The 22,664-nt window shown below is 38.3% G+C and overlaps 1 protein-coding gene across 1 annotated transcript in view; it reads left to right on the plus strand.

Moving 5' to 3' along the window:
- The window catches only part of ppargc1a (peroxisome proliferator-activated receptor gamma, coactivator 1 alpha), a 48,769-nt gene extending 28,785 nt beyond the window's left edge, over nt 1-19,984 (plus strand). The window contains 7 exon segments of the mRNA XM_048186028.1: nt 1,066-1,980; nt 1,983-2,097; nt 3,411-3,503; nt 4,459-4,579; nt 10,646-10,767; nt 11,113-11,264; nt 16,436-19,984. Of these exon segments, the coding sequence (XP_048041985.1) occupies nt 1,066-1,980; nt 1,983-2,097; nt 3,411-3,503; nt 4,459-4,579; nt 10,646-10,767; nt 11,113-11,264; nt 16,436-16,539 (1,622 nt within the window). The 3' untranslated portion in view covers nt 16,540-19,984.
- Nucleotides 19,985-22,664: the final 2,680 nt, after the last annotated feature.

Consider the following 22,664-nt stretch of genomic DNA (forward strand, 5'->3'; position numbering starts at 1 on the left):
TATGATTAGTGTTTGTATCTGTGTGCATTCATCATGGCTACCTTGAACTGAATGGCACATATTTATGTAATGCTATGTTATGTAATTTATGTAATGTAATGTAAAGGCGATAATGGTCCTTGGTTTATGACCCTGCGTGCATTGTTTTGCCCAGATGGTGTTTGATTGGTGCAGCAGAAGTTCCTTTGGCAGTGCATGCTTTCTTTTCATAGCTCATTGCATTGGCATAATGATAAATTTAGTCAAGGCCACTGTTGTTTTGTATGCCGAATCAGGCTCGTGACGGCTGCAGTACTGTATCCATTTAGTTTAGTGACTGACATAGACAGATGAAGAAAGAAAAGAAGAGGTGAGTTTTTTTTTTTTTTTTTGAAATACCTGTTTCAGGACATTTTCGTAAAAGGATGTGATGCTGAAAATATTCAGAAAATGGCTGTAGCTGTTTTTAATCAAAGAAATAATGTATAGAAAGGTCATAATATGTGTATGAATCAGGAAAACAGAAATCAAGAGAGATCTTGAAATAGAAAGAGAGAGGGAGAAGTAGAGAAAAATAAAGAGGAACTACCTCTGGTTGTTTGTGCAAGTGCATTATCCATGCCATAAAGCAGCACATCTCAAGACTTCCCATATAAATGCCATCTGTTGGCACATAAATCTGTCAAGATGGCTGGGGTTCATGAGGAGAAAAGGTGGCAAAGATGAAAAGAATGATAACTGCTCCTGCATCACTGTGCTTTCATCAGAGTCCCAGGAGTGAGGCATTCATGCATCTGTCGAAAGCACCAGTATTATTATAAGATCTGACTGTTTACTTTCTAATGAATTGGGATTGTTTACGGTCTGGAGGAAGTTTAATTGAGTAACTCTGTCTGTATCACAGTGCAATCTGAGGTCACATTAATCTGTCAGGGTTGCAATAAAATGTGGATAAGGATTAGGTCTAAATGAAAGGGAATATTTTAATCAGTGTGTGCACGTTCAATCACTTAGAGACAGACCAAGCACTGTTAAGGAACTTGAAGGATCTCATTTGGTAAATCTTCTGTCTCTTCTTCCCTCCAGGTCTGACACCACCTACCACGCCTCCTCACAAAGCCAGTCAAGAGAACCCTTTCAAAGTATCACTCAAAAACAAGCTTTCTTCATGCTCTCCCTCTGCCCTGACAAGCAAAAGGCCCAGGCTGAGCAATGGGGGCTCTTGCCCTCAGCCAACCAGCGGTTCTATTCGGAAGGGCCCAGAGCAGACTGAGCTCTATGCCCAGCTGAGCAAGGCATCCTCCACAATGCCCCTAGGGGGCTTAGAGGAGCGTCGGGGCAAGCGGCCCATGCCCCGCGTCTTTGGCGATCACGACTATTGTCAGTATACAAGCACAAAACGAGACAGCACCACCACAGCTACAGCGGTAACTGGGCCAACGGAGGGCCGGCATGTGGAATGTAAAGACTCGAACATGCCGACCTCCTCTACTTCTACATCATCATTGTCTTCCGCCTCCCTTTTGTCTTCCTCTCTGGCCAGGCAGCTTCAGGGCCTTACCCCCACAGCTCAGGAGGCTTGTCCGGACACGGATGCTCACGGACAGGACCATATGTCGACTTCGGACTCCAAAACGCCAGTGGATTGCAGTTCTGCTGGCAGGAAACTACTTAGGGACCAGGAGATCCGGGAAGAGCTCAACAAGCACTTTGGAAAGCCTCAGCAAGCCTTCTATAGTGGGGTAGTGGGAGAGCAGAGGGGCAACCGGCCACGAGAGGACAGTGACTCTGGGGATGAGTACCCCGGTCTTTTCGGTGACTACATGCACCCAGGTCTGCCTGACTTTGAGGACCTGGAGGTAGGCCGGGAGCGCCTGCTCTACTTGGGGGAAGGTTCTCCACTCGAGCTACTCCTCGAAGGGTCGCCCTCCAGCTCCCCTTCAAGCAGTTCATTCTCATGGAGCTCTGTCTCACCTCCTTCCACTCAGCTCTCCCCACAGCACTCCGCTGGCCACGCTCCATCTCCCGCTCCCGTTCCTCATCTCACTACAGATGCAGATCCCTCTCCAGGTCTCCATACTCCCGCTCCGAGTCTCCCGACAGCCGTTCTCCCTCTCGGTAAGTTCTGTTGTGAGCCTACACTGCCTGTCTCAGAAACACGTTTACCTAGCAATCTTTTTGGACACAAATCCACATGTCTCAGCAGGAGGGGCTGTAAAGAAGGTAAACATCTTTCTGTGGCTGTCATTGCGATAAAGCACCAGTCTGGGTCTCACAGCATGGACACTAAAGTCATTACGGCTGATTTTGCACAACCAGAGAAAAATTACATACAGTAGACAATAAGCGTTGGCTTTGAGAGACACAAGATGAAATGAGCTTGGAAGATAAACAGTGTCTTAGATGGCAAATTGCTCATCTACACACTTGCAACATTCTTGCTGTTACACCAAATGAGCAGTTCCAATCCTGAGTTCAGACATTCGCTCACCATTATAGCGATACACTGACTTTTCATCAATTGCAGAAAAAACTTTTTGAGGAGTTTTGAATTTTCATTTAGAACATTTTTATAACTCATCATTCTCAAGCAGTGCGAATGACAAATAGAGTCCAGCATAGTAATTTCTTGGGCAAACAAGCATGTGTCATGCTTATGGAAGTCTCACATTGTTTCCTCAATGGGCCTTCATCCCTTTAGCTTGAATTTTAGATTAATTTCTCTCCAGCACTCTTTGATGGGGCTCTGTTGTTTTTAGTAGCAGCTGTTGTTTTGCTCGACAGCGTTGCCTGCTCCATCCCCGTGAGATGAAAGAAACGCCCAGTAAGTGAAGTCCTGGACACTTTAAAGTGGGTTACGTCCAGATAGCATGCAAGCAAGACAATATTTACAGTGCCTCCTTTTGATATATATATATATATATATATATATATATATATAGAGAGAGAGAGAGAGAGAGAGAGAGAGAGAGTAACACATGATAAAGTGATTGTACTGATAAAGGAGACTCCAAAACCTCTATCCAGAAAATTTCTCTGATTTTTTTACCCCATTTTAAATATCTAGTGACATTCCCATTGTTCGTGTTTACATGCTCCTGGAACATCTTATGTGCTATATATCTAAACTTTGTCCCATTGGCATCGTTTTCCCCTTTTTTATTCCAAGGTTCCCCCTTTATTTCCCTTTTTTATTGCTTATTTCAGTTATTAAAAGTTATATATAGATTTCAGTTGCTGATCATCCAGTTACACTTTAATTTACAGTGCCGTAGTTACATTGTAATTATACTCAAATAAGTACTGAGTACTATTAATTACTACATGTACTTACTATAGAGTTACAGTTAGGGTTAGGGTTTGGCTTAGGGTTAGTTACTTGTGGTGTTACAATTTTATTATTATTTTTTTTTCTTTCTGCTTATACACAGGTCTCCTCGCAATATGGACGATAGCACTTTTATTCCCAGGATTTATAGAAGCCCTCGGCCCCAGTCTCATTCTATTTTTGGTCGGAGACCCAGGTAAGTGCTTGTGCATAGCAAATGCTTTTCTATTTTTTACTCTTTAATATACTCTGCATAAATGTATGATGTGACACTTATAAAAATGCATATATGCTGATATTATAGACCTGTACCTGAGACAGACTTAAATAAGTGCTGCAAGATAATGTACTGTGTCTGCAATACTTTCAGAGTCTGTCCTTATGCAAAGGAAGCAAGTCACTTGCTGACTCTGTCTAATTGATATGATGAGTTATGATGATACATCATTTCAAGGCCTTAACTTTTCAGACTTTTACAATAAAGCTTTCGTTGGCAAGAGCAGCTTGCATTAGAGACCCACTACCTCCCAGCTACACCTTTTCCCTGATGGTGCTTTAGTCCGCTCATATTGTGCTTTTACACCATGTTGCCTCTGTTGCAAATGGCTGTAGAAAAAAGTTGCACTTTTTGGACGTAAAGTTCAAACTAAGCAAAAAGTAATGGCATGTGAAGTTGTGCTGACAGACACAGCTGCCAAATTTCTGCCATATTCCCTTAAGAGTCCCGCCATTGGGAGCTGTAACCTTTTGCGATGTAATGAGACATCTTATTAATGTGTTTGTTTGTCTTCCACGCTAAGAAGAATGGAAAGCAGTCTGCTCTGAGCTAGCTGATTCCCAAGGCCACTTGAGCAAAACAGCAAACAATACATCTATGTACTCAGAGAAAAATTTTATTGCTCAGGGGTTGCTCTTTCACAGCTCAGAAGGCTTAATTGAGTTCTCAGTTATATTTTATTTAAGTTTCTTCAACAATCCCTTTGAAAAAAAATACAACAGAAGACCTAAAATTTATTTTTTGGATCACTTAGTAAAGATAATTTAGTCCTTGAAAGAGTTTGACAAGTAATCTCTTTTTTTATTTCTTACAGTTGCGTGTCTAGAGAGTGTGTTTTTTTAATGGAGTGTTTTTTCCTTCTTTTCAACTTCAGGTATGACAGCTACGAGGAATACCAGCATGAGCGTCTGAAGCAGGAAGAGTTCCGACGCGACTATGAGAAACGGGAATGTGAGAGGGCCGAGCAGAGGGAGAGACAACGGCAAAAAGCAATAGTAAGTACACCTACTTCAGTATTTTATTAAATTATTGGATGTTTTTTTGCAACTATGGACACATTTATATCCCTGGGGTTGTTTTTTATTAAAACCTATAGATTTAAAATACTTTCTTTTTGTTATATAAAGGGCATATAAAACATTCTTGGAAACTTTTACTCTGCCTTCATGATTTACTTTTATAACTTTACAAATTCCTTTTATGCATAGATTTTATGACCCAGACTTTTAATCAAAATTCATCATACAAATATTAATATTAATTAATATTAATCTACACAGCCTGGCCAAAAAACAAAAAAAAAGTTGCTGTCTGGATTTAAAAGGCAAATGCTTAAAAGTCTAAGACTGGATCATTATTGCTGTGATTATTATGATTCTGGCATGTTATATGTTTGGAACTGTAATTAATGGAGTGTGTAGCTTTTCATTTCTTAAACAAATGTAGGAAGACACATTATGGCCATATTCCATGATGACAAAGCCAATATTCATCAAGATCAAATTGAGAAAGAATGGCTGGGAAGGAGAATGAAGAATCATTTTCACACATGAACTGACACCTTAAATTCATTGAAGGTCTTTGGGATGTGCTGGAGGAGACTTTACAGAGTGCTCGACTTGTCAATACAAGATCTTGACCAAAAATTGATGCACCTCTTGATGGAAAAACATCACAGCATTTATTTCCATCGAGCGGTACATCAATTTTTGTGTGAAATAATAACAAATAACAATGAAAATAATGTTAAATGCGATGGTAATGTCTCTGGGATTGAAAATGTTTCAGAAAACATGACAGAATTATTTTGTTTTAAATGTCTGTCCACTGTTGTACATTATTAGTGGACAATTTAAACGAAATATTGAGTGTGTGTTTTAAGAGTGTTGATTTTCTAAAAGTCCACAGGGCCAAACATGCCCATAGTTGACAAAAACCCTATTATGCTTGGAGGTGTTTTTCAGTTGTGGTCTCTCTCCTGCTGGCAGAAATCGTACATTACCACAGACGTTATCCTTCTCTCAGGCTTTCTCTGCCTCCATCACTGTGTATGCCTACAGAAAGCTCGAAGCACACAGCCATCCCAATGCGCTCTCTCTCTCTTTCTCTGTATCTCTGTCTCTCTCACTCAAAAAGTGAACTCATGCAAAGACGGCACTCTGAATCATTCAGGCTACACGCGTTTCCTCTTTATCTCCCAGTTGTGTATTTTTAACATCTCCGAGGCGTTTCCGAATGGTGCCAGATTCTATTAATCACACCATGGGCTAAATGCTTACGACCAGACAATCGAAGGAAAAGTTGAAATAAGATTGCCCAAAATCAAAGGTATGTTAATATGTGGGCTCAAAATGAGCAGTTTAATTTTCGAACACTTACATATTTGAAATGCAGTTCTCTGAGATGAAATATCAGTTTTGTTCTCTCTCGCTGTGCCTGACCAGACTGTGAAATGAGACGGCTTTCCAACTCAGTTCACTGATAAATGCACACGTCAAATAATGCACGCATGACTCGGCCCTGGCGTACGTTTTTTTTTCTTTTTCTCTTTTTTCTTCATGTTCTGTGGCAGCGAGACAATTACTAGCTGCGGCGGCTGAGCTGTCAGAAGAGGTTTTGGGGGGGCAAAGGATGTGAGAGCTTCATATGAAGCGCTAGTCTCAGGGTGTCATCTTTAAAACCTCACCACATTTATCAGCTGTCAGCAACAAAACCACCAATTCAGCAAACACTTTTGTCTCCTATTGTACATGATGGAAGCGTGAGGGGAGGAAATGCAAAAAAGAAACACCCCTCCCAGGTGTTCTAGCTAATTTGTAGGTTTTTGTTGTAGCTGTCGTTGTTGTTGTGACACGGTGACATCATGTACACAGGTGAATTATGACTCTGTTGTGGGGCAATAGATATGAATCATAATTTTATGTATGACTTACAAGAGACCTCTGGTTATTGTTGAGGATCATAAGTATATTTTGTCACACATAATGGCAGGTACATGCACATATGAATAAGTAATGCCACAAAATAAGGCCTGAGGCTTGTGCTTTGTCTCAAGATTAGCAAGCTAAATTAAATACCACCATTTTATATATTCAGCCTGGTGGGGTCTTTACGTTTTCTCAATCTATGTGTTCTTTTGCTTCAATGAATAATGGAACAAAGTGATATTAGCCTGTAGCTAAAATTGATGATAAACTTGACTGTACATCACTTGCTTTCTAATTTAATGTGACGAGTTGCTTGGCAACTATAAACACCCTACATTTAGGCATCTTATTTGGATAAAAGAACTGATTATTTTTAAATGTTTGGTTCGTCACAATGCTGTAGCTTAGTGACAATCTTAGCATTATCACATAATTCATCTGTGAGTAGGGCTGGACAATATATCAAAAATTCATAAGGTATTTATGATAATTTTGTTGGCGGTGTAAAATAAGTAACATCATAAAATGAATGATAAAAGAATATTGTTCCTTTCCTTTACAGCGGTGCGCTTTCACTCTTCCTTAAATCCCAAAATTAATGTGCAAATCAGTCAAATCATGTAACGTGACTTTTGTAAAGTGCAGTCTATTGTGGGACCTGCTTGACCTGGTTGATGTACTGTGCTGTTCCCCAGGTGGCTTTCTTATATGTGTGTGTGTGTATATATATATATATATATATATATATATATATATATATATATATATATATATATATATATATATATATACAGTGCTCAGCATAAATGAGTACACCCCCTTTGAAAAGTAACATTGTAAACAATATGTCACTGAACACAAAAACAATTTCCAAAATGATGACAAGACTAAGTTTTATATAACATCTGTTTAACTTATAACATGAAAGTAAGGTTAATAATATAACTTAGAGATAATTACTCTATAATATAACTTAATTATTCATTACACAGGTGTCCAGCAGACAGTTGACTATAAAAGTGTGTTAAAACCCCTTCCCATTTCATGCTGTCAGCAATGGCACCACATGGAACAGAAATGTCACAAATGTCACCTGAGAAAGAAAATAATTTCTGTACACCAGAAAGGTAAAGGCTACAAGAAGATCAGCAAAGCTTTACTTATCAGTCAGAATACTGTAGCAAAAGTGGTACAAAAATTTAAAAAAGATGGAACTGCAACCATCTCACAGAGACATTCAGATCACCCACAGAAGTTATCACCTCGACAGAAGTGTCTTCTGATGAGAAGGGTTGAAGAAAATTGGCGTGCAAGTTCACTGCAGTTATCTAAAGAAGTAGAAAGCCAAACTGGAGTTTCTATTTCCCTTGACACAATACAGCGTACACTGCAGAGGAATGGCAAGCATGGGTGCTGTCCACGAAAGAAGCCTTTCAAAAATCCCAGGCACAAAAAAGCCCGCCTAGAGTTTGCCAGGGCCCATGATGACAAAGATGAAGACTACTAGGATGCGCGCACCACACTTTGGGAATCCCTGCTCTAGAGTATAGACTCTATACTCTAGTGATGAGATCAAGATTTTTGTTTTTGGAACTGATGGCTTCAAAACTGGATGGCATCGCAAAGGTGAGGAATACAATGTGGGGCTGCATGAGTGCTGCTGGTGTCGGGGAGCTGCATTTCATTGATGGCATCCTGAATTCACAGATGTACTGCTCTATACTGAAAGAGAAGATGCTACCATCACTCCGTGCCCTTGGTTGTCGTGCACTTTTCTAACATGACAATGATCCTAAACACACATCTAAGGCCACTGTTGGATTTCTGAAGAAGAACAGGGTGAAAGTGATCCAGACCCAATCGAACACCTATGGGGAATTCTGAAGAGACAAGTTGAGAATCACTCTCCATCCTTTTTAAAAGAGGTCATTCTTGAAGAATGGAAAAAGATAGATGTTGCAAAATGTCGCCAACTTGTTCATTCCATGCCTAGAAGACTTGGTGCTGTCATTAAAAATCATGGAGGCCATGCAAAGTACTAGATGTAGTAGTTTTTGTTGTGGGGTGTACTCATTTTTGAATCACCCTAATTTGAGTAAAACTGAAAAATGTGTAATTTAAGTTATATTATTAACCTTACTTTTATGTTATAAATTAAATGTTATATTAAACTTAATCTTGTCAACATTTTGGAAATAGTTTTTATGTTCAGTGAGATATTGTTTAAAATGTTACTTTTCAAAGGGGGTGTAGTCATTTTCGCTGAGCACTGTATATATATCACTGTTCCGATGTTATATTTCAAGACATTTGTCAGGTTTTTGTCCTTAAAACACTCTTGTGTGTTGGACTAACTTCGTACGCATCTCATCCCAAGCCGCCATTGCTAATTCCATGATGTGATTTCAGAACTAGTAACGGAGGCTTGAGCCTTGATAGCAGAATAATACAGTTGATACAATTATTAATGCAGTTAAGAGAGAGAGAGAGAGAGAGAGAGAGAGAGAGAGAGAGAGAGAATATGTGAATTAGCCTACCTGAGTCTGTGTGTCTCTCTCACGGCAGCAGTGTCTCTACTCACTGGTTATAAATGTCATGTAGCTTTTAAGTTGCTAAACTATTTTATTGATTAATTCGTCAGAGTAGCGTTGGCAAAATGTTTCTGTGCGAGTGTGTGTCCGTACTATACAGTACGTGTGTACATTTTAAAAAAGAGAGAGAGCAGGAGAGAGTATGTGCTTTCAGGACACAATAAAACGTATTTTGTGGCAAAAACCATGACAATAATTTGTCGTTTTTATCCTATTGTTTACTATATTTATTTGCTTGGACTGTGTCATTGTGAGTTTTGTTTCTTTTGCGGTTGCAGGCTGTAAGGACCTATTGAAATAACTGAAATCAATTTTGGCAAAGCGATATGGAACTGCAATGCAGTCAAGACCTGCTAGAACTACTTTAGCCCTGCGTTTCCCTGAAAATAATTGCACAAAATAATTGAATAAGTGAAAATAATTGCTGAAAGTCATCAACCTGCAAGTATTACAAATCCTGCACATACTGTATAAGAGATTTGCACTAAATCCAAAACACATTTGCAACATTTATAAAGCTCGAAAGAACCAAGTCATTTTTAGTTGATAATAATGTACTATAAAATCAACAGAGATTAAAGTTATATGTATTGTAGCTCTAATAATATGATGCCCTAATCTTGTTTGGATAGTCCACCGTGATATGCTAGACCATTCTGTATATGAGCCGCTCAAAGATGATCTGCACATTAAAGGGTTAGTTCACCCAAAAATGAAAATTACGACCATTTACTCACCCTCGTTCCAAACCCGTAAGATGATCGTTCAATTTTCGAAACAAAGGTATTTTTAATATATTTCTGCCCCTCCACCAAAGTTGAAGCTTAAAAAAGACACACGATCACATTGTATGATGAACAGATTTAATTTAAGCTTTTATTCACATTTATACATCCAACAACTCACACATCAGTTATGGTAAATGGAAGCTTAAGCATGTTTGCTTGACATGCGAGAACCAATGAGGTTCATTCTTGTGTTATGCAGCACGTTTGAGCTTCCACAAGGTTTGTTTTTGCGTCTCAAAGCAAGTACGGTTGAGCTTCTGTTTATGTTCACTGATAAATGTTTATATGTGAATAAAAGCCTAAATTCAATCTGTTCATCATATAAAGCAAACATGTCTCTTCAGAAAATTTGGAGTAAACTGCTCAGTGTCAGTTGTGTAGACTGTCAATGGGGGAACCGAAATCTCTCACATTTCATTAACATTATCTTAATTTGTGTTCCGAATGGTTTGGAACAACCCGAGGGCGAGTAAATAATGACGTGATTTTAATTTTTGGGTGAACTAAACCCTTTAAGTGAGAGACCAACTCTTTCAGTTTAGATTGTTCGCACACACACAAATCAGAGTGAAAAAGATAAAGGAGAGTCCTCCAGCTATTTTCTCCAGACGGTTCTTGGCTTTCCCACAGTGGTGGATGTTAATTACAGTCATGGGGTGAGGTTGAGAAAAGTCAAGGAGAGGGGGAAGAGGGAAAAAGAAAGCAGAAGCACCATGTTAGACTAATCTCTTCTCTCTCGTTCCCTTTATGACCAGGAGGAGAGGCGAGTGGTGTATGTGGGACGTCTCCGTGCCGACAGCACACGCACGGAGCTCAAACGCCGCTTTGAAGTCTTCGGCGAGATTGAGGAGTGCACAGTCAACTTGAGACATGACGGGTAAGATCGTGGGCCTGTGTCTGTGTGTTTTTCTGGATTGTGTGTGTGTTAAATGGTTAAAAGGAGTCAATATTTTCCTTCAGCATAAAAGGAATCTTCTAAATCTAGTTAATGATGTACTTGTGGCCATTGGACGGTGATTAGGAGAGCAGACTTAACTGCTTCTCGTTGCACACGCAACATCTGTCACAGACAGCGCAGGCGTGTTTGAATACAAATAGGATTATACTGCAACAAAGAGCGAGAAGTCACATATTTACTGATTCCAATTTTGCATTTTGAATGGGGAATGAAAGATGCTTTGCTCTCGTCGACTGATGCTTCACTTTCTATTTTTCAACCCAGAGACAACTTTGGCTTCATCACCTACCGCTACACTTGTGATGCGCTCGCTGCCCTTGAGAATGGACACACCTTGCGCAGGTTGAACGAGCCTCACTTTGAGCTCTGCCTTGGTGGACAAAAGCAGTACAGTAAATCGAATTACACAGACTTAGGTAAGTACACAGCCTGGCTGCGTTTGTGTACAGCTGACTAGAGACACAACTAATAAAAACTGCTGCCTTAATACAGAAAGAAAAGAAAGACTCAACAACAATATATTATATTATATTATATTATATTATGTCCCACTTTATATTCAGTGTCTTTAACTTCTGTGTACTAAAGGTAAAGCATCACTATAGAGGGTATGCACTTGACGTCACTGTCGGCCGTTATGACTGTGGTTACGCCCACTGAGTGGCAGCATTGGTTTTCAGAGTGAATGCCACAAAAAACACAAAAAACATCCAAAACAGGAAAGAGCTTTGCGATTGACTGTACAAATAGATTTGACACAAAATTTGAGGTATATTTTTACAGACTGCTGAAAGCTACAGAAAAAAGAAGCAAATGGATCGCTGCAATTCACAGAAACAGCTGGACTTCAGGCAGAGAAACATGGATTTGCAGTTATCATTTTGTGTCAAAATGTTGGATTTTGGGATAAAATTATACCCTATATATTATATTGTCAAATATTGTATTGACAACTCATCAATTAAATATTTTTAATAAATATAATTTAAAAAATATAATCTTATATTCTGCATAATGGGGTGTTTTTAAATAAACACTGACAAAAACTATAGGGTTTTAGGGCTGGACGATATGACGACATATATAGCATTGATATGAAGTGATTACTCCGATTTAGACCTTTTGTTGTTATGTAAAATGTTCACAGGCAAATTTCCTTTATCTATTTCCCCGGCATGGAAATCAGGCACATATAAACGCCAGGAAACACGATTCTTGGCTGCGTGTCAATATCCATGGATTAGGTTTCTTTGACTGGTTATAAGGAACATTTTCGAGCCCAACCTTTAGTGTAATCATTTGTTTTACTCACGTTTTTGCAGTTTCCCTTATTAAATCCAGTCATGCAACAGGCTCTTTTGCCACTCAGTCCAGCTGAGGGAGCGTGCTCCGGAGGGAAAGTGACGTCAATGCATATCCTCTATTGTTCTCTTGCATACTTATTATTATTCCACACAAAACGTCGGCGTGCTTCATCTCCCGCAGTTTTTGTCATAGACCCATGAATGAGGCGTCAAATCGACTGGCTCATTGAGGAGAGGTGTGATATGGCTTTTCTAAGCAATCAGACTTACAAAGTTTGCACAGCGGATGAAAAAGCAGGCAAAAACATCCCATAGACTTAACATTGATTGAATTTTCATGAATTTGAATCCCAACTGCCATTTTCTCTCTCAAACACACGGAGGGCCTTAGACCCCCCCCCCCCCCTCCCTCTCTCACTTGAGTTATCTTATCAAGCAGAAAATAAGTAATGACCCAAAATCTTCATAGCCACACCCTAGCAACCGCCCCATAGACTTCTATTGAAAAATAGATGAGAGGGATATAAATGAATCAGAACACATGAGACACACGAGTTTGGCTCTTTTGATTTGGGCAGACATGCAGTCTGATAGTTTAACCTGCTAACTGTCTAGCCATGCCCTAGCAACCATTTAGATCATCCTAGCAACCGTGTAGCTTCATGAATAAGCCATATTTCAGAACCAGAACATTATACAAACTTACGATGTGGCTCTCTTGCTGTTACATGCATCACTGTAGCATCTGCCCAGTGACGAATTTTGCCATTGCAAGGACCACTCACATTTTCTTCAGGAAATGTACATTCTAGTTGCATCTATAATTAGACTGTTGAAACACCCTTACCTACCCATACCACCAAAACTGTAACCTTAACCCTATCCCACCTCAATACAGCAAGTGTTTTGGAACACAATAAGTACATTGGACCTAACTGTTTTTTTTTTTTTTTTTATGCATGTAGACAGTAGTTTAAGACACCTAATATAAAGTGTGACTTTATATTATATTGCATATCATGCTGGTTGACAGGCATTTTTTGCTAGATGCACCGGTTAGACCCACTTGAACCAACAACGTGAATTTATGCAATTTTGTTGTACACTATTTTTATCATGTCTTCTTCTGTTGTCTCCAGTGTTGTTATTGATAACTAAAACTAAATCTATTTCCATTAATTGAAATAAATCTGATTAAAATATAAATACTGTTTTTGTTAACTGAAATACAATTAAATATATTAGATTAGATGAAAAACTTAAACTTTAAATGAAAATTAGAAATATTTCCTAGGCTACTAACTTATTAGTTTGAGCTGAAGTACAAAATGACCTAAACTAAAACTTAAATAAAAAAATAATGCTAAAAAGAAATATTTAAGCTAATAAAAGCAACTGACCAGGACTCTCTAGGAGAAGAGATTGTATTATCTCACAAGCTTTCCTGACTAAATAAAGGATAAAAAGCACAAAATTAACTAAACTAAAATTAAAATAATTTATTTTATTAAAATATTAATAAAATACTGTAATAGCCTATAAATAATACTAAAATAACACTGGTCATCTCTGTCCGATCCCGATGCATTTCTTTCTTTCACTCTCATCCTATCGCTCTCTTTCTCACAAAATACCCAGCATGCCTTCTTTTCATATGCACCATGCCCTCTGTCCAGGATTACCAAGGTGACAATCTAGATCAGATTTATGGATCTGTGAGTGACAAATTCCTTTGTAAAATGTTATGGGGCTTTTTTTCTACTCATGATGCCTAAGATATGATTGTGGCTATAATAGGCAATCATCTCCACCCAAAGGGGAAAGTGTCTTTTGGGGGAAGGGGCAAGATACAGTGGGAGGCAAAGGAATTGAATCTTAAGGGCAGCGCCTTTACATGTTGGTGAAGGGGGAATTCTGCTCTGTTCAGCCATGCAACATGAGCTCATTACTTCCTGTTATAACAGGAAAAATGGGAGGCTGGAGAACGGCATGCACTTCAATATTTAGTCAATGCTCCACTCCACATTTATTTTCTGCAAAATGTGAGGTCAGGGACGTGTAATGGTCGGGACGTTGGGATGATCCGTCTCAGTGGCGTTGATGGTGCTGCAGGTCAATGGAAAGGAACAAGAGCACTTTCCCTCAAATAATGAGGACATTACCTTGTATTTCAAAGGCTCAGGGTAAGGCCAAAGGTATTCAGATTGTGGACATAATACACTCTCCAAAGGTGAACGTGAAAGCTTTGGATAAGGGCCATATAGCAGAGTCATTGTATTGGGAATCTACCCCCGCCTCAGGCAGATGGATGAGTTGACCTTCATTTTCTTGAGGCCTTTCGCTAGACACAGGGTTTTACGGTGAGCGTAGGCTGAAGCACAGGGACAGGTTCAGATGAAGAGGGAATGGGGGGAAAAGAGGCAAGTGACTAGAATAATGCCACGCCACAATAGCCTGAGAACCTTCCTCTCAATCTTCTGCCTTTCTCTTCCTCTTTCCTCCTTGTTTTCCGAGACACCGTCCATTAGTTCAAAGTAGAGCGCAGAGGCATTTTTCATCTTTCAAGGTGCGCGGCGTGACACCGTTCTCCCCTTAGCCATAGTATTAGATCACGACTGGCATCTCCTTCATGCCACGGTCATTGCCATTTCTCACGTGCTTCGACTTTGCCGCTGTGCATGTGAGGGCACCATTTGTGAAGCTGTCTGCCACTAGAGATAAGACAGCCGTATTTGTTATCCTGGCTGCAAATCAAACTGTATGTCTGATGGCCGTTCGGCTCTCGTCTTCGGGAAGTTGCTCCTGACTGTTTAATAATTAAACTAGGCTGTTCGAGACAATGACAAGTATATTACAGGAGAGGTTGAGACGGAGGCCTAGAAGACTGATTTGCTGTGTTTCAAATAGACGACCCCTGCATTTTAGTGTAAAATATATATATAATATTGCATAATATTGACCCACAGTGACAAATAAGTGTCCACGATAAAGAAAAGGACAAACTATTTTAAAGTTTAAAACAAATATGCCAAGTACTCAGAGATGTACTCTTTGTGTTCATGTTGGTTTCAGATGGTTTTGAACTTTTATACCGTTTTCTAGAAAAGAAACATTTTTATCATAGAACAGGAAACAGGAACATTAAGAAATTATTTATCTGACTTTGCATTTTTGGTATGACCAAACAATCGAAGCACTATGGAAGCCCATTTCTGCCACATAATACTGCATAAATAAATAAATAAATAATAATAATAATAAAATCATGATTTGGTCAGTAATAATTATGACATACATACTAAGTCATAATTATGATATAAGTCGAAATTATGACATGCTAATCAATTATGAGATAAAATGTTAAAATTATGACTTCTGCCGAGATGGAAATGCACCGTTGTGACATAAAAAGTCAAAATTATGCAATAACATTTCATAATTGACATAAACGTCAAAATTATGACATTCAACATTGAGATAAAAATTCATAATTTACACTCAAGATTGACAGTCATAATTTTTGACACTAAAAATGGTCAAAAATCATGTTAATTGTGTCAAACAAATCACCCTGACTCCAAAATGAATTTTAATTCAGAAATTAAAAACCTTTTTTATCATAGAACAGGAAACATGAACATTAAGAAATTATTTGTCTGGCTTTGTATTTTTGACCAAACAATTGCGAAGCACTATTAAAGCCCATTTCTGCCACATAATAATGCAAAAAAAAAAGTCAAAATTATGACATGCTAATCAATTATGAGAGAAAATGTTGAAATTCTGACATCTGATGAGATGGGAATGCACAATTGTCACATAAAAAGTTAAAATTATTACAAAAAGTCACAATTATGAGATAAGAAGCCGAAAATATGACAAAAAGTCAAAATTATGTGAAAACATTTCATAATTGACAGTCAACATTGAGATAAAAATTCATAATTATGACAACCGAAATGACGTAAAAAGTCTAAATTGACAAAACTGACTGATTATGCCATAGTTATAATTAGAAGATAAAAACTCAAAATTATTACCTTCGGAATTATGAGATAAAATGACGTGATAAATTCATAATTATGACAAAAAAACTAAATTATCACACAAGTCAGAATTATGTCATAATTATGATTTACCAAAGCACTTTATGTACGTGGCGGAATCAGGCTTCCATACAAAGGAGCTCTTGCAAAATGAGCAACACAAAGTAGCACCTTTTGTAATGAAGCCAGCGTCCCTGATTTCCACAGATGTTCAAACGTGCCATTTTCTCCTTTCAGATTCCCATTCTGACGACTTTGATCCAGCCTCCACTAAAAGCAAGTACGACTCCATGGATTTTGACAGCTTGTTGCGAGAGGCCCAGTATAGCCTGAGAAGGTAATGAGCACCACTGCACCGGCTGGCTGCAAAGAGAGGGATTTGCAATACCTCACTGTTGTTTCTGTTCTTTAAATACAAGACTACAGACATTTTACACTTTATATAAGTGGAAAGAGTATATGTGGATGATAAAGTTCTACGTATATGAAGGGATATATGTGTATATCTGCAAGCAAAGTTTACATGAACCTAGCTGCTGCAAAAAGCCGAGGAGAGACATTACCTGTGGGGATAACCAGTGAAGTAGCGCACACTACTTTAGTGGACTACACAGATCCGTGCGCTGCGTGAGGCTCTGAAAGAGACACGAATCTTCATCAGAGTTCGCTCCACACACCGCATCGCCCTCGGCACTTTGAGAGGGGAAAAGTGCAGCTCGTTCAGTCTGTTTTTATTGTTTGGAGTTTATTTTTGTGGGCTTTTTCTGTTCCTTTTTTAATCTGGTGTTTGGATGTGGTGTTACATTAACGAGAAGGGTTTGGGGAAATCTCTTGGATGTTCAAGGTAACATTGTCGCCTATTTACAAAAGGAATATTTTTATTTGATGTGCATATCAGCGTTCTTTGTTTGTTACAGCTATGCACTGTAAAATGCAGCCTTTTTAAGACGAAATTTTCTTAATCGAGAATGTTGATCTGTAGTCATTACGATGATGTATAACCTACATGGCGTTTAGATGACGTGTTTTGATTGTAAAAATATGTATGGAGATTTATTGCTCTTTTTGGGGGAGCATGCAACAAATTTTTGTCTCTGTTTTTCTTTTGGTTTTTCTCTTTTTGCTTTTATTTTATTATTATTTTTTTCCTTTTAATTGAAAAACTCCATGTGCAGTTTTATCCGATTTTGAAGTTAATAACTCAGTGTTTTGCGTATATACATGCAGTGTAAGATAGATTTTCAAGAGTTTATGTTCACTACTGTGTAAAAAAAAAAAAAAGATAAACCCCAAGATATTTTTTTATCCTTTAATGTCTGAAGGAATCAAGAACTTTTATTAATTTCTCTGTGCACACTAATCATTGTTATTGTTCCTGTTTGATAACACACTTTCACAGAGATGATTACTCTTCTAACACAGAATTACTCATGCTTATTTATGTATTTATCTCAGTATTCTAATCAAAATATTTATGGCAGCCATCTCACGTGATGCGCCTTACAAATTTTGCTATTTATATTATTTGTTATTCAACAATCACTGGAAAGGATGTAAATTTACAAGTTCTAAAGAAATATCGTTTTTATATGCCTTCAGAGATGGAACAAAAAATATATTCTAGGCTCATGATGAACTTTGCTGCTCCAAACTCAAGTGATTTATTTGTTTTTCTAGCTCTAAAACACTTTCATCCACCTTTTTCATCTCTTTTTTTATTACATGAAGCAATAAAATAATTTTGCAGGTATTTTGTTGTACCACAGAAAATCTGTTTTTGCTCCACACTTTTGATTATGTGAATGCCAAACTGAAGTTTACAATTTTCTTTCCTGAATTTTTTAAAAAGAAGAAAAAAAAAAAAAAAAGATGTATTTGATGTAAAAAAAAATAATAATATATATGATGATACTAATCTTGTCATTACTCACAATAACTCGAAATAATGAAAAGTAATAATGGAATATGAAAATGTGAATAAAAAAAAATAAAAAAGCAATAAATTATTTTTCAAAGCTGTATTTTAGCTCATGTTGTTGTATGGTTTGAGACGTGACAATTACCCAGACTCTGTTCAAAAACGGGGGATCCGTTCCAGTGCCTCAACACAGATCGCATGACCATCGTTGGAAAGAGATGTTGGTTGTGAATGCAGCTTGTGTGTGTGTGTGTGTGTGTGTGTGTGCGTGTGAGCGAATTTAAAAATTCAATACAAGCAATGACTAATAGGATTGAAAAGCCAAAAATTGCATCTATGAGATCGAGTCGCTTTCCAAAGCAAGAGCTATTTTTGTCTTTGCTGTGGTTTGAAGGCACCTGAGAGGAACTGCTAATAATTCGAATCACTAAAACACTACAGGCACTTGTCATGGACACTTAAAAGGATAGTTCACCCAAAAATGAAAATGATCACATGATTTACTCACCTTCAAGCCATCCTAGGTGTTATATGACTATCTTCTTTCAGACGCACATTTTGAAGCCCAAAATAAATGCATCCATCCATCATAAATATAATCCATACAACTTCAGCGGGTTAATAAAGGCTTTCTGAAGCGAAGCGATGGGTTTTTGTAAGAAAATATCCATATTTAAAACTAACTAGCTTCCGCCAAATGACCGTACGCATACTGCGCAAATGAGTAACCCATGACCCGCCGTATGATGCAGGGTGTAGGAGTATCGTAAGCTTAGATGCCTCTCGCGGTTCAAACAAATATGGCTGGGCAACAAACTCAAGCTCCACTTCTCTGAAAATCGAAATCCTCCAACATTTCGCTTTAAAAATGTTATCATTTTAGACTTCTAATTCGTGACCGGTGTTTTGCTTTGCTCTATCCTCTGTGCTTCCGCGTTCGTCGTTACGTCATGCGTCGAGGTCAGTGTTTACTCTTCCGCCGCAAATCAATGCTTACGCCTGTAAGTGTTTAAATATGGATATTTTTCTTACAAAAACCCATCACTTCGTTTAAGAAGGCCTTTATTAACCTCCTGGATGAATGCATTTTTTGAGGGGGCTTCAAAACATGCCCCCCGTTCACTACCATCATAAAGCTTGGAAGAGCCAGGATATCTTTAAATATATCTCCGATTATGTTCGTCTGAAAGAAGATAGTCATATACACCTAGGATGGCTTGAGGGTGAGTAAAACATGGGATCATTTTCATTTTTAGGTGAACTATCTTTTTAAGGTAATCTTTTTATGTCAGTTAACAGCAGGTTTTGTTGTAGCCCATTTTAAAAGATTCACAACCATTACTGTCAATGTAAATGTCTGGTTTCAGAAATGTTTTGTACATTATTTTCTGCACAGAGCTTGGGTATGGAGTCATGTCACGTTCGATATGTGTGGCTTTAATAATGCAACATGTATGTTGCAAATCTGCTTTGTAAATTGCTGTAGCAATATGTTACAACACCTGATGGGGTGTATCTTTTGGAGTGGCAGACTTTTTACCATAGTAAAAACTACTACTGAAGGATTTGCCACTGCTTTGGACGATTTTTTTTTTTTTTTTTTGTGTTTCCATAAAGAAGCAGATATATCTAAATGAGGCTGTGTGTGATTTTGTGTGTGGATTTGATAGAGTGTGTGTGTATTTCGGGTCAAGGGGACTGTGTTTGGCTGTGTTATCTTCTATTTGTCTCCTATCCATGTTGCCTTCTGCTGAGTCCTAACCAATGCCTTTGTAGTTGTACGTATTGTACAATCTTTGTTGTGAATTTTCTTTTTTATGTGTAGTTTTCATCAGCCTCACCATGCCAATAAAGGGAATTGTGTCTAATTTATTCTTTTCCTCCTTTTTCTTGTACATTCAAACTGAATACATTTAGAAGCAAATGATTTCAAGAACGCTTGTGACGTTCGTATTGACTAAAGCGCGCATATGAGCATCATACGAACCCTGCCGGGTGATGCTGTTTTCTGCATATCATCACCGTAAGCTGTAAAGCACATTGTTTTGGATGACTCACTTGCAGAGTCAGTTATTTTTGGCGGATGCTCGTGTTTTCGCCAACTCTGCACGACCCTGGAAAATGACTGATGATAATCCCGGGGAGCTTGTTTCTTAATTCCCATAAACTCTTTTTGACAGGTTTTGCATGTACATACGAGCGAAAGCGTTCCTATAAAGGGGCCGAGAGATTTTGATGGCACATCTGTCCAGCTGAAACGTAATACTGTATCATTACTATTCAGCCTGTGAGTATAGAGAAGGTGAATAACCTCTTCTCTTCTTTGAGAGATGTGGCAGGAGTGGACATTAAATTTTAAAAGAAGAGGATCCAATTGTGGATTTATTTATTTTATTTTCTTTTTCATTAATGCTTCAGTTTAGCCTCGGAGAAAAGAGAGACTTCTTTCATTTTACCGTCACAATCATGCAGGCAGGAGGTCTTTTGCGGTTTGCCCTTTTCCACACAATGAAGCTGGAAGCTCGAGAGCTTCACTTCACCTCTGTCTTTTTGTGCGATACAGGTACTTACTCTGGCAATCCATATATTTCATTTCACACAGCAATTGGTGAAAATGGCCATGTCTGCAGTTTTTGAGGGTCTTCTACCTGCCATCCTATAATATATAAGACTGTACTTGATATATAGTATATTTATACACTACTTGTCAAGCCGTATGGATTACTTTTATTATGGATGAATGCATTTGTTGAGGGGGCTTGTTCACTACCACCATGTTCACTACCATCATAAAGCTGGGAAGAGCCAGGATATTTTTAAATATATCTCCGATTATGTTTGTCTGAAAGAAGATAGTCATATACACCTAGGATTGCTTGAGGGTGAGTAAATCATGGGATACGTTTCATTTTTGGGTGAACTATCCCTTTAAGGTAACCTTTTTATGTTGGTTAACAGCAGCAGGTTTTGTTGTAGCCCATTTTTAAAGATTCACAACCATTACTGTCAATGTAAATGTCTAGTTTCAGAAATGTTTCGTGCATTATTTTCTGCACAGAGCTTGGGTATGGAGTCATGCCACGTTTGATATGTGTGGCTTTAATAAAGCCTTAATTATAATAAATATTTCATTTCACAAAGCCATTGGTGAAAATGGTCATGTCTGCAGTTTTTGAGGGTCTTCTACCTGCCTTCCTAAAATATACGACTGTATTTGATATATAGTATATTTATGCACTACTTGTCAAACGTCTGGAGCACAGTCATTGAAACACAAAATCAAATGACAAACTGCAGTGTGAAAAATACGCAGTGTGTATGTGTGTGTGTGTGTGTGTGTGTGTGTGTGTGTGTGTGTGTGTATACACTATTTAGCCAAAAGTATTGGGGCACCCCTCCAAATCATTGAATTCAGGTGTTCCAATCACTTCCATGGCCACAGGTGTATAAAATCAAGCACCTAGGCATGCAGACTGCTTCTGCAAACATTTGTGAAAGAATGGGTTGCTCTCAGGAGCTCAGTGAATTCAAGCATGGTACTGTGATAGGTTGCCACCTGTGCAATAAGTCCATTCGTGAAATTTCCTCACTACTAAATATTCCACAGTCAACTGTTAGTGGTATCATAACAAAGTGGAAGCAATTGGGAATAACAGCAACTCACGAAGTGGTAGGCCACGTAAAATCAACAGAGCGGTGTTAGCCGCATGCTGTGGCGCACAGTGCGCAGAAGTCGCCAACTTTCTGCAGAGTCAATAGCTACAGACCTCCAAACTTCGTGTGTCCTTCAGATTAGCTCAAGAACAGTGCGTAGAGAGCTTCATGGAATGGGTTTCCATGGCCGAGCAGCTGCATCCAAGCCTTACATCACCAAGTGCAACGCAAAGCGTTGGATGCAGTGGTGTAAAACATGCACTATCACTAAACTCTAGAGCAGTGGAGACGTGTTCTCTGGAGTGACGAATCACGCTTCTCTGTCTGGCAATCCGATGGATGAGTCTGGGTCTGGCGGTTGCCAGGAGAGCCGGTACTTGCCTGACTGCATTCTGCCGAGTGTAAAGTTTGGTGGAGGGGGATTATGGTGTGGGGTTGTTTTTCAGGGGTTGGGCTTGGCCCCTTAGTTCCAGTGAAAGGAACTCTTAATGCTTCAGCATACCAAGACATTTTGGACAATTTCATGCTCCCAACTTTTTGACAGTGTTGTTATTGTTAACTATTAAATAATTATAACTTTTTTTGTGAATTTAAATGGAGCTAAAATAATATATAAAAATTATAATAAAAACTTAGATTTTTTGTTCATGAAAACAGAAATGAAATGAAAATAAGAAATAAAATAAGTAAAAAAATAATTGTAAATTAATAAATTTGAAGTATACTAAAATAAAAAAAAAATAAAAATTAAACTGAAATGAAAATAAATTAAAGCTAAATAAAGCTAAGTGTGTAGTGGTGCTGACATGGAGCAAACTGTAGCAACAGTGTAAAAGTAGCTTAATTCTGTGTGGAAACCGCAGACTTGGCAACATGTAATCATGTAATTAACTC

The sequence above is a fragment of the Megalobrama amblycephala genome, linkage group LG3, assembly GCF_018812025.1.
Source record: "Megalobrama amblycephala isolate DHTTF-2021 linkage group LG3, ASM1881202v1, whole genome shotgun sequence".
Classification (NCBI taxonomy): Eukaryota; Metazoa; Chordata; class Actinopteri; order Cypriniformes; family Xenocyprididae; genus Megalobrama; species Megalobrama amblycephala.